Source organism: Frankliniella occidentalis, unplaced genomic scaffold (assembly GCF_000697945.3).
Source record: "Frankliniella occidentalis isolate FOCC.00 unplaced genomic scaffold, Focc_3.1 Scaffold115, whole genome shotgun sequence".
NCBI classification, from domain to species: Eukaryota; Metazoa; Arthropoda; class Insecta; order Thysanoptera; family Thripidae; genus Frankliniella; species Frankliniella occidentalis.
This window is the reverse complement of record NW_026267243.1, coordinates 341,254-352,566: the sequence shown is the minus strand read 5'-3', so window position 1 is coordinate 352,566 and position 11,313 is coordinate 341,254. Positions and strand designations below refer to the sequence as shown.

Genomic DNA, 11,313 nt, shown 5'->3' with positions numbered 1-11,313 from the left:
CTCTCTCTGTATCTCTCTCAATCTCCCCCTCTCTCTCGCTCCCGGCCTTTCATCCGTCTTGATCTGCGACACCCCACATGCCACGCCGAGCCGGCCCCCTCCTCCCCTGGGGAGACCGCACAGGCACAGCCTGGGAGAGCACCCCGGCACTCTTCCGCAGACAAATGGGTCTTCTTCCCCATCTCTCCCGTTCCCCGTTCCCTCCCCTTCCATATCAACCGTTCGCTGCGGCCGCGCTAACCAAAGCAGTGCGCGCGTTTAAACACTTCTCTATCTCCCTCAGTTCGTGGCGCACCCGAACGTCCAGCAGCTGCTCGCCTCCATCTGGTACGAGGGCCTGCCCGGCTTCCGGCGCAAGAACATGGTGCTGCAGGCGCTGGAGATCATCCGCATCGGCGCCATGTTCCCGCTCTTCTCCACGGTGTACGTGATCGCGCCGCACTCGGGCGTGGGCCAGACGCTGCGCAAGCCCTTCATCAAGTTCCTCTGCCACGCCGCTTCCTACTTTACCTTCCTTTGTGAGTGCAGAGCGTGCGCCTTGCGCCGAAATTAAATTAAATTTCTCGTCAACATACTTCTCCTGTATACAACTACTTGCACTCCACTCTCCGCGCCCGACTCAGCCGCCGTCAATAACGAGGTGTCGCCTTCGATTCCGTTTTCTTTTTTCCAGTTTTACTTATCCTAGCTTCCCAACGCATTGAATCTGTGATATCCGAATGGCTCTTCGGCGCCGACCCCCTCATCTCGGACGACAACCACGACGTGACGACCAAGCGGGGCTCGCCGCCCACCGTGGTCGAGTGTCTGATACTGGCCTGGGTGCTGGGTGAGTAGGATACGCACCTCTATGTTTTGAAAACAATTTTTTTTTAATGTAGTAAACCATTGGTTGATGTCCATTGTTTTGCATCAGGTCTGATATGGAGCGAAGTCAAACAGTTGTGGGACGTCGGGCTGGAAGAGTACGCCAACGACATGTGGAACGTGATAGACTTCGTCACCAACTCGCTGTACGTCGCGACGGTGGCGCTCCGCGTGGTGGCCTACTACCAGGTCCAGAAGGAGAAGGAGCTGTCGGGCGAGATGGTGGACCTGCCCCGCGAGCAGTGGGACACGTGGGACCCCATGCTCATCTCCGAAGGACTGTTTTCTGCGGCCAACATTTTCAGGTGGGTAAACCAAATGCGATAGCTCCGAGTGGCACAATCACTTCTTCCCCCCTCTAATAAATGCTGCGCACGTGCTACAACAAAATCACCCACGCCTCACACCGACTCTCTGTGTTGCAGCTCGCTCAAGCTGGTGTACATCTTCTCCGTGAACCCTTACCTGGGGCCGCTCCAAGTGTCGCTCAGCCGGATGGTGATGGACATCATGAAGTTCTTCTTCCTCTACGTGCTGGTGCTGTTCGCCTTCTCGTGCGGTGAGCGCAGAGTGCTTTTAACTTTAACGGCCTTCCTGCAGTCTCGCCCGCGCCGGCCTGGGGCCTGGGGCCTGAGGCCTGGCCGCCGGCCAACAACTCCGCCTCGTGTGGGAGTCGAACGCGCGCGCACCGCTTGATTGAAACACGAGGCCGCAGAGTGTGTGTGTGGGGTGACACCCCTAACATTTCCCCTTCAAGACGGAGGCAAACGTGATGTTTGATTTGTTTCGTCCCGTAGGTTTGAACCAGCTGCTGTGGTACTACGCCGACATGGAGAAGCAAATCTGCAATAAGAACCAACCGGCCCAGCAAACTGGTCTGGGCAACTCCACGCACCCGCCCGACCGCGACGCATGCGTCGTCTGGAGGAGGTTCGCCAAGTAAGTGCTCAATCCATCAATCATCAACCATACAGTCATTAACGATCCGATGCAATCAATCAATTCGTCACGTTCCAAACATCCAGCCTGTTCGAGACGATCCAAACGCTCTTCTGGGCCGTGTTCGGCCTGGTGGACCTGGACAACTTCGAGCTGGCGGGCATCAAGAGCTTCACGCGCTTCTGGGGCATGCTCATGTTCGGCACGTACTCCGTCATCAACATCGTGGTCCTGCTCAACCTGCTCATCGCCACCATGAACCACTCGTACCAGCTCATCTCGGTCAGTGGGAAGCCCGCCAGGACGGGGTGGGGGTTGAAGAACCGCAGTAAGCCATAGCGATATCCGTGTGTTCTCGTTGCCCACCAGGAACGCGCCGACACGGAGTGGAAGTTCGCCCGCAGCAAGCTGTGGATCTCCTACTTCGAGGAGGGCGGCACGGTGCCGCCCCCGTTCAACGTCATCCCCACGCCCAAGAGCATCTTCTACATCTGCCGCTGGCTCCACCGAAAGCTGTGCGGTCACTCGCGGGCCGCCAAGAAGGAACACATGCGCACCATCCGGGTGAGTGCCACGACTTGAATCTTTTAGGGAGGGACGCAGGAGGAGCCCGCCCAGAGGACAGGGAGTACACCCGGAGGACAGGAAGTCCACCCGGAGGATACCAGGAGTACGTGAGGTACATCCGGAGTGGAGTACGCAGAGTATACTTTTAATACATCTAGAGTACACTCGGAGTGCGTGAAGTACATCCGGAGTAGTACACCAGGAGTACCTACCTGAAGCACGCCTGGAGTGTCTGGAGCACACCCGGAGTACTGTCAGCCCGGGGCACGGGGAGCACACCACTTGTCGGTTTAGCGCACGGTCTGGTGCACCGCGCTACCGCGCACCGCCGCGTCAGCCCGCCACACCGCGCCACGCCAGCCCGCCGCGCACGGGCGTGCCGGGGGTTGCCTATCGAGGCCGCGTCAGGCGCTAAGCCGCTCAAGCCCCCGCGGCTCTACTCTGAGCTCGGCCCGGGGAGGGACGTGGGAGATGGGGAGGGGGGAGGGTGGTGATTGGGGTAGGAGAGGCGGTGGAGGCGGGCTCCGCGGCGCCCAGAGTCGAACTTTGTTGCTCGAAGCATAATTGCCTTAAAACATTGGTTACTCTTGTTTCGGACCTGCCTCGGCAGCGCAAGGTGAAGCAGGCAAGTGAGAGGGACTTCCGGTACCAGAGCATCATGCGCAACCTGGTGCGGCGGTACGTGACGGTCGAGCAGCGCAAGGCCGAGTCCCAGGGCGTGACGGAGGACGACGTCAACGAGATCAAGCAGGACATCTCCGCCTTCCGCTGCGAGCTCATCGAGATCCTCAAGAACTCGGGGATGAACACGCACACCTCGTCGTCGACGGGCGGAGGTCAGTGTCGGGTGTGGAGGCCACGAGGAGGTGGCGCCGCGTGCTGGTGAGCGACGTGTAGTGCATTTCGCGGCTGTTGCGTTGCAGGGTCCGGCGGCAAGAAGAACCGACAGAAGGAGAGACGGCTCATGAAGGGCTTCAACATCGCACCGCCGCCGTCCTCGTCCGGTGGCCCGAACCTCTCCCCCGTCGTCGAGATGCCCCTCACCTCGGACCAGTCCGACGAGCCCATCTGCGCCGGCGCGGACAACGGCGGCGGCGGCGGCGGCAGCGGCGGCGCGGGGGCCATCGGGGCGCTGGCGGGTCCAGAGCTCTTCGGCTCCACCATCTCGGGCGTGCTGGGCGTGGGCCGGCGGGGCTCCGGGCACGGCCAGCACGCCGCCGGCCCCGACGCCATGGGGCGGCTCGCGCCGAGGTGAGTGCGGCGAGAGTGGCCGGTAGGAATAGCGCCGACCGCCGAGAGCGCAAAAACGATGTCAACAGAACAATTTCGTTCTGACAACTATTTCTCACCAAAAGGAAGGCTATAAAGTAGGGGGCACTTCCCTAAAAAATAAATAAGTGTACTCACTCCAAAAAAAAATCAGGAAAGGATCAAGGAAAATTCAATTTGAAAATAAGAAAATAAATCATGAAAAACAGAAAAATTGGAGAACGCTTGAATTTATAGAGAATTACCCTTCGGCCTAGAGTTGGTGAGTGAGGCCAGTGGGTCACGCGCGTGCGGTCCTTGTTTAGGGGCAAATCGCGGCTGGCGCTGGGCGGCGCGCACAAGCGGCGCTGGGGGACGCTCATCGAGGCGGCCAAGTCGGGGCGCGTGGGCCGCCTCATCAGCCGGTCCCGCTCCGAGGACTCGGTGTGCAACGGGTCGCGGCAGCGCGGCCACCCGCAGCACCGCTCCAACTCGGAGGAGGCCACGGACACGGACTCGGCCGAGGGGCTGGGCCACGGCCACCCGCTGGCCAACGCGCTCGCCGCGCTCAAGCGCAAGCGGCACAAGTTCTCGGCCTCGCGCGGCAGCCACGCCGTGCAGACCACCTCGCACAACGAGGGCGACGACCTGGCCATGCAGGGCCTCGGTGGCTCGCTGCAGGGGCCCTCCACCTCGCAGCAGGCCGCGAGCGCCGCGTCCAAGAAGGTAGGCGAGGGGTACTTATGCACCCAAAACCACCAGTGTAGACTCAAAAATCGAAAGAAAAAAAAGAAAGTAATCATAAAAAGGACAATGAAAATATCAAATAAAAGATCAGTTTAAAAATCAGATAAAAATAATATCCATAAAAGTTTTGTGCGCTTGAACTTTTAGTGAAGTCCTTGTGGTCTTGCAGGCGCTGCAGCGCGCGTCCAGCGTGCCCGCGCGCACTCCGGAGGACGTGCCGGAGGCGCGCGCGCGGCCCCGCCCGCGCCAGCAGCAGCTGCAGGAGGCGGAGGCGCGGGTCATCGAGCACCTGCAGCAGCTGCACCACCACCACCACCACCTGCCACTCACACCGTCCACCACGGAGGAGTCGGGCAGCCGGGACACGCTGCTGCTGTCGGAGGCGGCCGGCGGCGCGGCAACCATCACGCCCCCGGGGGCGGGCCCGTCGGGGGCGGGTCCCTCGGGGGTGGCGGGGACCCCGGGGGCGGCGGGGGTGGGCAGTGCGGGCGCTGTCCAGGGGCAGGTGCCCAGCCCGGCGGAGCCCCCGAGCCCCAACGGGGAGCGCTGGTACAAGAACCGCAACGGCCTAGTGGCCACGCTGCCCAACCTGCCGCCGGGGATCCAGCCGGTCAGCGGCCACAACGTGTCCGCCGGCTGGCTGTGAGCTCGCGGGGGCGGCGCGGGGGTGGCGCGGGGGTGGCGCGGGGTGGTGGTGCCCCGGGACAAGCCCCGACGGACTTCCACACATCATACGCTGGCTGGCCTGGCTGCTCGTACTCGGGCAGGTGCTTACTGGACCTTGTCCCGCGCCGCCCCGCCCCGACCCCGCGGGAACCCCCCGGCTCCATCTCGCGTCTGTACACCGCCGGGGCGGAGCGGGACTTGTCCTAAAGTACCATATTACCTTGTCTAGGATAATATTTTTTATTATTATGAAGCAGAGCTCTTTACAAGCCACTGCTTTGACTTGTATCATAAAGGGCTGTTCTCGAGGAATGTAATCCTCGAATTTATTAGAGCGTTAAGGGGAATCGGCCTAGCGATGACTTCTGTTTAAGGCTATCAAGCACAATTATTAAGGACATTGATACTTTACAATACCAAATATATGAACTTGTTAACTGATATTATCAACATGAATTACAGTATTTTTATTTTATTGGAGTTATATAGATTTTGAGATATGCTCTAAATTTGTTCTCAGATTGTGAGGACAATGGCAGGGCAGAGTCTGGACTTAGTTAGAATTTTACTTCACCACCGTGACTGACATATTCTCCTAACTCTGCTCCGTATTTATAAGGTGCCCCAGAATTATTACCCGAACAGCAGCATCTGCATCTGTGACATGCAATATGATAAAGAATAATTTTTTCTAAAATTATTATTTCATGGACACTTTTTTGTTCACATTACCAATCTTAAAGGGATGTTACATGACAAATTCACAAGCAAAGTGAATTAAAGATAAGTAATCTAAATCTTACGCTGACCAATGAGAAAAAATAATATTCACTTTTCAACTGCATTTTTTATGTCATGTCAACAGCCTTCATCATATCACAAATCATTTAAGGTACTAGATGTACTCTGCTTCCTCAACATAAACTCATTCACATATTAAAATGTGTAAACATTTTACCTTTTGATTGAACAAGAAACAATATTTGTACAATAGATCAAGTTATAGAGCTCAGAACATCATCACAAATCATGACAACTTCATCAACTCTTGAGATCATTCAAATTTAGGTTGGCGTTTCTATTACTATTACCGTCCCATCATTGTATAAAATTTTTAAAAAGGTCTTACTTTAAGAATTAAATAACTAACACATTTCCCCATCTAAAATGGATATGGTCCAATATCATTATCAATAAAAAATATGTGAAGAATTTGATTTTGCCTATAAAGGTTTGAATATTTTTCAGTCTTATTTTCTAAAGGACCAGCAACCAGCATCTCTAGAAAAAATATTGAGAAGCTACAGAAAATGTATAACCTGCAGGTAAAATGTATCTCCTCAAATTGAACAAAATTTTCATTTAAAAATAGATTAAAAATAACAGGATATTATGTCTTGAGGAGAAAATCTTCACTTATAAAATTACTAATTTCAGAATAGACAGATGTTGAAATGTGACAAACTTGTCCTCCTAGCGTAAGATCAGACTAACTGCCAGTTACTTTGATTATGGGAACATAATGCCACTTTTTGATAACACAGGCACATTTTAGAGAGATCATGAACTGAAGTTAATGGCTGCCTTGAACTGTGGCTATGATCATGTTTCAGAGTACATACTTTTGGAATGGCGATAGAAGCATTTTTAAAGAGACAGAAGAGATTGACAATTAGTCTCAAACCGGAAGAATATTATGTATCTGCAGAGTGTCATCAGAATTACTGTACCGGGTGTAACTGTGAATGCGCAGCAGTGCTGCGGGTTTGCCTACCTAATTCACCCGTAAGGCGCCATGGCCCCTGAAGCCCTGGCGGGTATGCAATCCCGCAACACTGCTGCGCATTCAAAGTTACACCCGGTACACTGGTACATTTTTAATGATATTAAATTGAACAATTATTTACAGTATTTACAATCAAAAACCTACTGTACTGTGTGGAAAAACCGTCATCTAAATATGCAAATACATGTGGACTTCTTCATAAAATACAAGCATTCATAAATAAATTACAAGGCACTTGTTCAAAGATTCATAAGCACAGTATATTACCGTACGTACTATGTGAATAGATAAGACAGCTCATGTGATGATGTTTACCTTACTAAGGATTTTATTGTACATATGTACTATTTTTACTGCAATATATGTCTTGAGCGCAGACTACTTCAGTTTAAATGTGTAACCAGATACTACCAACTCATACATACATGAAGAGGACATAAATGTTTTCAAAACACTAAAAATACCGTATCAAACTTTGAAAATGTGGAACTTGTGGATAAATCACATTGATTCCAGAGAAAGAACATGAAAACTTGTTATGAAGAGGTGTTCCAATTGCTGAGAAGGCTTCTCCTTAGCTCCATAGCTGAAGTAACAGCACATTTTTCCTTTTGATAATAAACAGAACTGCGTAATGGGACTGATGCTCCTGAAAATAAATCAGAAAAGAAAAATTGTAGAAAGATGCATAGTCATGGAAGGCATTAGATTTGCACCAGTTAACAGTACCAAAATTATTAAAAGCAGATTATTTTAAATGTACCTGATTGGGAGGGCTCAAAACAAATCAAAGGTTTATTAACATCCAACAGTCGTCCCTCAGCTTTCTCACTTTTACACCTACGGAATTCAAAGAATACTATGAGTTTAACAGAATCATTATGATTCCTTAAAATATATAACAGGTGTGAGCAAATAATTAACACTTACTTGGCATTAGGATTGCCAAGGTTCCTAACAGATGACAATTTTTGAGACAATTCTCTAAATTCATTTTCAAGCGTTTTCAGTTTTGCAGTATTGTTAGCTTCCTGTTAAGATTATATACAAGATAAAATACACCCAGATTTCAACAATATAAAACTTCTGCATGAATATTGATGATACCAACCTGGGGGCCATCTTCAGCATGTAACCGAACATTCTGCTCATAAAACGCTTTTCTAGCTAGGGCAACTTCTACCTTTTGTTGTAAAATTTCTAACTCCGTCATTTTCATATCAATATTCACAGATTTAATTCCTTGATTACTGCTCTCCTTCCGCAACTACGAAAGTGTTCATGTACAGATCAAAATCATGTTCAAATTTCATGAGGGCAGTTCAAATAGAGAGAGAAAATATTATCAAACCTTCTGAATTTCTTCACTTAAAAGCTGTTGCTGCTGCTTAAGATGTAAGAGCTCGTCACTTGAAACAATATTATCAATGAAAGGCTTTGCCATTTGGCGTAGATTATAGTCTTCAAAATGCTGTTTTATGTCTTGTTTCTTTGCATTTAATCTACTGAATTGCTCATGCATTTCTTCGTTAAGACCCTCCCTATCAATACCAGACTGTTGAGCCTGGAATTAAATAGAAAATTATGTTTACTGGTAACTTTTCAGTTAACTGAATGAGGTGATTCATTCAAACCTAACCTTTTCAATCAGTTGATGATGGAGGCGATCCAGTTCTGCTGTTCGCTGCTTAACTTGAAGCTCCATGGCCTCCACTCTAGCTGTTGCCAGAGTTTCTTCCTCCTGAGCACGTAACTCTCGGCGAAATGCAGCTAGTTGTCGCCTTTTCTCAAGTAGTCTAGATTCTTCAGCCTTTAGTGCTGCGTTGGCAGCCTTCTCAGCATCTAAGACCAGACAAACAAATTTCAATAGATGTTTGAATCGTGAAATACAGCATTCCAGAAAAGCTAACAAGTGGCCAAGCAAAAGATAAAAATACCAAGAAGACGGGTCTCTTGGATCCGCGCTTTTCTCTCTCTTGCCAATATTTCCTCTCGAGCCAGTTTTTGAGAAATAACCAAGTGTTGTTCTTTAAGAATATTTTCTTCTTCTCGTCGAATGGCATCCCTTTGCTCCTTCTAAGACATTAACACAGAAGTCAAAACATGATTATTCGGACCTGTTTTCACACGTTCCCTGCGGAGCGACCAATATGTGGTCATATTTTGCTGTTTTTCAACCCCTAAGATGCACAACCACAAGGAACGTGTGAAAATCTGGCCCCAAATTGTTGGAATTAGTAGTGTTTAGTGATCTTTCCCTTACTTGGTAATTGACAAGGAATTTTGGAAATTCTGAGAAGACAGGATAATTTCCTTTAGGCAATGGAGAAAATGTCTTCAAATATTGTTTGGGGTGATACTGTTCTGGCGTTGTTTCCATTAACTCATAACTCTTTTTCAAGAAGTACCTCATGTCAATGGGATTTTGATTCCTAAAAAAGAACTGAACAGAAGTTTACATTAAATTCTTGAGATTTGGTTGTTTTGTTACGAAGTAAATGTTTACATAATGCAATTTCTATTTACTTCAAAGTCCTTCTTTTTGGAGCATGTTTTCAGAGAGGCCCGACAGCAGATATTATAGGCTACAACAGCAAACAATAGAAACTCTGGCGGGTTTGAGATAATGTTATCCCATAGCTGCATCCACTGAGCAGATGACAGTACCTGCAGCAAAACAAAACAAAAGTAATGCTATAATTGTTAATCCTTACATCTAAACGGAAATATGAGCAAATTAACAGTAATTCAGACCTCAGAGAATGCCGTTGAGAGAAGACTCCACGCATACTGACGTGTAGTTATCCCAGCATGAGAAAATATATCAACCAGGCCTGAATCATGTTCCACTAGAATGTTCTCAATCATACCAAGAATATTGATGGGTGGGAAGGTGAGATATTCAAACCAGTGCTGGCACCAGTTAACTACAAACATACCAATCAAGTTCAAATGAACACCGGAAATAACAAAAGGAGGTAATACACATCAATAAAGTGTTATAATCTCAGACTCTCTCACCAATAATTGTGGCTGCAACCTCAAAGCAAACGAATTTGTCGGAATGGAACACCTTTACAAAAGGGAAGAGAAAATGTGGAAGATATGGTAGTTCTCCAAATACAGGAGACCAATGAGCCAAACAGCTAACAACACTGGAAATAAAAAATAACAATAATTTGAATCTGAGAAAAACATGAAAACCTCTGTTAATACTGCTTTTTGTTAATTACTTTTGCAAACAACTCAATACAACTTTGTTTTGAATTGGGTTCTTTTCAGATAAAACTTGAGCAGATGGATGGAGTGGTTTCTCTGAAAGGCTTTTCCACGGCTCTTTGTTGCCAGGAAGCTGGAGGATGGATCGCCAAATGAGACATCGGTATTGATCTGGGTAGCTCAAGTATTCTTTCAAAATGGGTCTTAGGCGATTTACATCAAGAAGTGCTTCTATCTAGTGAAAGAGAAACATGATACAGACCCAACTTTAAAAATATAACACAATAAAAATGATGTAACTGAAAACTTATGTGCATTTTAAATATTTTAAAGACCTGTTGGTTCACTTCAGAAATTTTTTTTCTAACTTTTGTTTTTTTTTTCAATGTCACTTTCTTGGGTTGAAACTTCTGTTCTGGGTTAGCAGAAATTTCAATAGGTTTCTCTTCATCATCAGGGATACAGCTCTCCTGGTCAACACAATTCATTGTGCTTGTTAGGAACTGAGTACCACTAAATATTTTAGCTTCCCCGAATGATGTATTGCAGACAACATATTTTCCAGACAGACTGCAAGTAAAACTACCTGACAACATAAAGAAGAAAATATTGGTTTTTCTTCTAGTTAATGAAGAGGAGGTTTCGACTTAGAGTATGACTAAACAGTACCAGCACAACTTACTTATATTGTTTTCAGTCTTTGACTTTGTGACATTATTTCTAGCAACATCTACAAGCAGTATGGAGCCAGAGTCAGTCAAGGCCATAAGGATCTAAAAGCAAAATAAAGAAATGTTCAAAGGATTAAAAACAATGAGTAGTTAGAAACTGAATTACAAGGGTATAAACATGTGTGGGCATAGTACTCACTTGGTTTGCACCAGAGTCAAAGGCCTGAGGTAGGAATTCTAGGTGTTTCACTTCTGAGACGTAGTCTGGAAGCCTAAGAACTTCCTGGGCATCCCAGTCGTCAACTGCAAAGATGACTAACTGCTGGGAGACTCCCCCAAGAACCATGGCACGCCCATTCCTAAACAGAGTAATTGTTTTCCTTTTCTAGAACTAATTGTAGTTTTTTTCCCGGTATGGATACATTTGGTGAAAATTCAAAGATACCTGGTAAATGCTATGCTTTGTATGCTGTGTCCTTTCCATGAATCTGGAACTATTTGTTTAACACATTGAAACGATTGGAAGGCCCAAATATGGATAGCATCATCTTGGAAGCAGGCAAGGATGTTGTCAGATACAGGCATAAACACAGCCTAAAATAA

The 11,313-nt window shown here is 47.9% G+C and overlaps 2 protein-coding genes across 2 annotated transcripts in view; one reads left to right on the top strand and one right to left on the bottom strand.

Moving 5' to 3' along the window:
- The first annotated feature begins 77 nt into the window (after positions 1-77).
- Positions 78-7,201, top strand: LOC113207296 (transient receptor potential-gamma protein). The gene is made up of 12 exons (XM_052270253.1): positions 78-89; positions 284-518; positions 674-829; positions 917-1,172; positions 1,293-1,426; positions 1,665-1,806; positions 1,893-2,088; positions 2,176-2,370; positions 2,984-3,209; positions 3,297-3,624; positions 3,948-4,347; positions 4,538-7,201. Exons 1-12 carry the CDS (start codon positions 78-80, stop codon positions 5,012-5,014), a joined length of 2,757 nt encoding a protein of 918 aa, XP_052126213.1. The 3' UTR covers positions 5,015-7,201.
- Positions 5,478-11,313, bottom strand: part of LOC113207288 (TBC1 domain family member 31) — a 13,556-nt gene continuing 7,720 nt past the window's right edge. Inside the window, exons 5-20 of the mRNA XM_026423788.2 lie at positions 11,156-11,304; positions 10,910-11,069; positions 10,722-10,812; positions 10,375-10,625; positions 10,054-10,274; positions 9,842-9,975; positions 9,575-9,747; positions 9,347-9,487; positions 9,084-9,263; positions 8,758-8,896; positions 8,460-8,662; positions 8,172-8,384; positions 7,932-8,087; positions 7,751-7,851; positions 7,584-7,660; positions 5,478-7,469 (exon numbers count right to left, since the gene is read on the bottom strand). Of these exons, the coding sequence (XP_026279573.2) occupies positions 7,357-7,469; positions 7,584-7,660; positions 7,751-7,851; positions 7,932-8,087; positions 8,172-8,384; positions 8,460-8,662; positions 8,758-8,896; positions 9,084-9,263; positions 9,347-9,487; positions 9,575-9,747; positions 9,842-9,975; positions 10,054-10,274; positions 10,375-10,625; positions 10,722-10,812; positions 10,910-11,069; positions 11,156-11,304 (2,502 nt within the window). The 3' untranslated portion in view covers positions 5,478-7,356. The remainder of the gene's footprint in view (positions 7,470-7,583; positions 7,661-7,750; positions 7,852-7,931; positions 8,088-8,171; positions 8,385-8,459; positions 8,663-8,757; positions 8,897-9,083; positions 9,264-9,346; positions 9,488-9,574; positions 9,748-9,841; positions 9,976-10,053; positions 10,275-10,374; positions 10,626-10,721; positions 10,813-10,909; positions 11,070-11,155; positions 11,305-11,313) is intronic.